Raw genomic sequence first — 2,692 nt, forward strand, 5'->3', positions numbered from 1 at the left:
ATATCTGCATACCATGGGGCTTCTTCTGCACTGAACATCTGCTCATCTGGAAAATTTTCATTGATTTCCACTGATGCTTCTGGTTCTTTTTGTTCTAATCACGATAGGTGATCTGCCACCACATTTTTACTACCCTTCTTGTCCCTAATTTCAATGTCGAATTCTTGTAGTAGTAATACCCAACGGATTAATCTCGGCTTAGCATCCTTCTTTGTCATTAGATACTTCAATACAGCGTGATCTATGTAGACTATGACCTTAGATCCCATGAGATATGATCAGAATTTGTCAAAGGCATAGACCACCGCCAAGAGTTCCTTCTCAGTGGTCGCGTAGTTGATCTGGGCATCATTCAATGTTCAGCTTGCGTATTATATTACATGGAAGATCTTGTTCTTTCATTGTCCTAATACTGCTCCTACGGCATGATCACTGGCATCACACATTAACTAAAAAGGTAACTCCCAATCAGGTGATAAAATTACCAGCGCTGACGTAAGTTTCTCCTTCAAAGTGTTGAAAGCAGTCAGATATTCCTCATTAAATTCAAAGGGCACGTCTTTCACTAACAGGTTGCAGAGAGGTTTGGTAATTTTTGAAAAAATCTTTTATGAATCTCCTGTAGAATTGACATGTCCCAAGAAGCTGTGAACCCCTTTAACGGATGTTGGTGTCGATAACTTTTCAATAACCTGAATCTTTGCTTTGTCCACCTCAATTCCTTTTGCTGAGACCCGATGCCCAAGTACGATCCCTTCTTGCACCATGAAATGACATTTTTCCCAGTTCACTACTAAATTGGTTTCCCTGCTTCTTAATAATACCAAATTCAAGTGTTCCAAACACTTGTCAAATGAAGACTTGAAGACCGAGAAGTCATCCATAAATTTTTCTACCATGTCTGAGAAAATCACCATCATACAATATTGAAATGTGACAAGGATGTTGCAAAGGCCAAAGGCATCCTGCGGTATGCGAAAGTACCGTAAGGGCAAGTGAAGGTTTTTTCTCTTAATCGTCTGGAGCCACTGGTATCTAATTATAACCTGAATACCCGTCAAGGAAGCATTAATGTGAGTGGCCTGCCAATCTCTCCAGCATTTGGTCTATAAACGGGAGAAGGAGGTGATCTTTTCTTATTGCTGCATTGAGTTTGCGATAATCGATGCAAACCCTCCATCCTGTGACTATTCTGATCGGTATCAGCTCATTCTTCTCATTAGGCACTACCGTTATTCCTCCTTTCTTTGGTACCACTTGAACTAGGCTAGTCCATGCACTATCTGATATTGGATAGATGATTCCAACATCTAGAAGTTTGAGAACCTCTGATCTAACCACTTCCTTCATACTTGGGTTCAACCTTCGTTGACTCTCAATGGTTGGCCGAAAATTCTCTTCCATGAGAATCTTATGCATGCACAGTGAAGGACTAATCCCTTTGATAACTGCTATGGTCCCTCCAATTGCTGTTTTATTTTCCCTGAGTACTCTAAGCAGTTTCTTCTCTTCCACTTTGCTGACTGTGTTCGAGATGATCACTGGAAGTGTACACGACTCCCCCAAGTATGCATATCTGAGAAGAGGTGGTAGCTGCTTGAGTTCTAATTTCAGTGGCTACTGAATGGATGGTAGAGGTTTTGTGGGTCCTGTTCCAAGCTCCTCAAAATGCCTTCTACGTGTATAAGGTGGGTTGGTGTCCAAAAATATTGCACATGTTTTTATCTCCACTGAATCAGACTGCGTTGGCTGCGAATGTGCGATGCAAGCTTCATACGTATCTGAGGGGTTATGTAGCAAGAACTAGTCTTGGACCACTTTGTCAAGCACATCGATCTGGAAACAGTTATCTGTCTCTGTAGGTAGTTTCATTGCCTTGAAAACATTAAACGAGATCTTCTCTTCTCCCAGTCTCAAAATCAACTATCCATTCTGAACGTCGATTAAGGGTCATCCTGTTGCCAAGAATGGTCTGTCCAGTATCAATGAAATGTACTTGTCCTCTTCCATATCCAAGATTAGAAAATCTGCAGGGAATATGAACTTTTCAACCTTGATAAACACGCCCTCTATTATACCCCTGGGATGTGTCAATGACCCATCTGTCAGTTGCAGTGTCGCTGTAGTTACCTTAGCCTCTTTCAAGCCAAGTTTTCTGAAAATAGATAAAGGCATTAAATTTATACTTGCACCAAGATCACACAAAGCTTTATCAAAATATACTTTACCAATCATGTAAGGAACAATAAAACTCCCAGGATCTTTCAATTTTGGTGGGAGCTTTTTCTGAATTCTGGCGTTGCATTCCTCTATTAGCATTACTGTTTCCTGATCCCCTAGCTTGCGTTTATTTGATAGTAAGTCCTTCGAGAACTTTGCATAGCTAGGCATCTGTAACAGTGCATCGTCAAGTGGGATGTTGATGTAGAGTTTCTTGAAGACTTAAAGAAATTTCTTGTATTGTTACTCCAACTTCTACTTCTTTAGTCTTTGTGGAAATGGTATGGGAGGCTCATGAGGGTTAACGGTTGCTTTACCCTGTGTTTTGCTTGATTTTTCAAGTCGGGTGAATTCCTCTATCTACTCATCATGCTCTTTTGGTTTTTCTATCATTGGAGATTCTATTTCTTGATGTGCACCTGACCTTTTTACGTGGATTTACGGCAGCTATTTTCCACTTCGAGTTGTAATT

At 40.6% G+C, this 2,692-nt stretch overlaps 1 protein-coding gene across 1 annotated transcript; it reads right to left on the reverse strand.

Moving 5' to 3' along the window:
• Positions 1–278: 278 nt before the first annotated feature.
• Positions 279–2,391, reverse strand: LOC111397886. Its single transcript, XM_023024854.1, has 7 exons — positions 1,997–2,391; positions 1,892–1,955; positions 1,622–1,749; positions 1,174–1,576; positions 693–1,046; positions 486–605; positions 279–341 (listed from the first exon to the last, which is right to left on the reverse strand). Exons 1-7 carry the CDS (start codon positions 2,389–2,391, stop codon positions 279–281), a joined length of 1,527 nt encoding a protein of 508 aa, XP_022880622.1.
• Between the last annotated feature and the right edge of the window lie 301 nt (positions 2,392–2,692).

Source organism: Olea europaea, chromosome 7, assembly GCF_002742605.1.
Source record: "Olea europaea var. sylvestris chromosome 7, O_europaea_v1, whole genome shotgun sequence".
NCBI lineage: Eukaryota > Viridiplantae > Streptophyta > Magnoliopsida > Lamiales > Oleaceae > Olea > Olea europaea.

Bases quoted from the DNA above. Each gene is read 5' to 3' on its own strand.
- LOC111397886 (XM_023024854.1), bottom strand. From the start codon at position 2,391: ATGCCTAGCTATGCAAAGTTCTCGAAGGACTTACTATCAAATAAACGC. The intron at 1,956-1,996 runs GTACATTTCATT...TCTTGGCAACAG, and splicing joins TTGGATATGGAAGAGGACAA to GATGACCCTTAATCGACGTT. The intron at 1,750-1,891 runs GTTTAATGTTTT...GCACATTCGCAG, and splicing joins CTGGGAGAAGAGAAGATCTC to CCAACGCAGTCTGATTCAGT.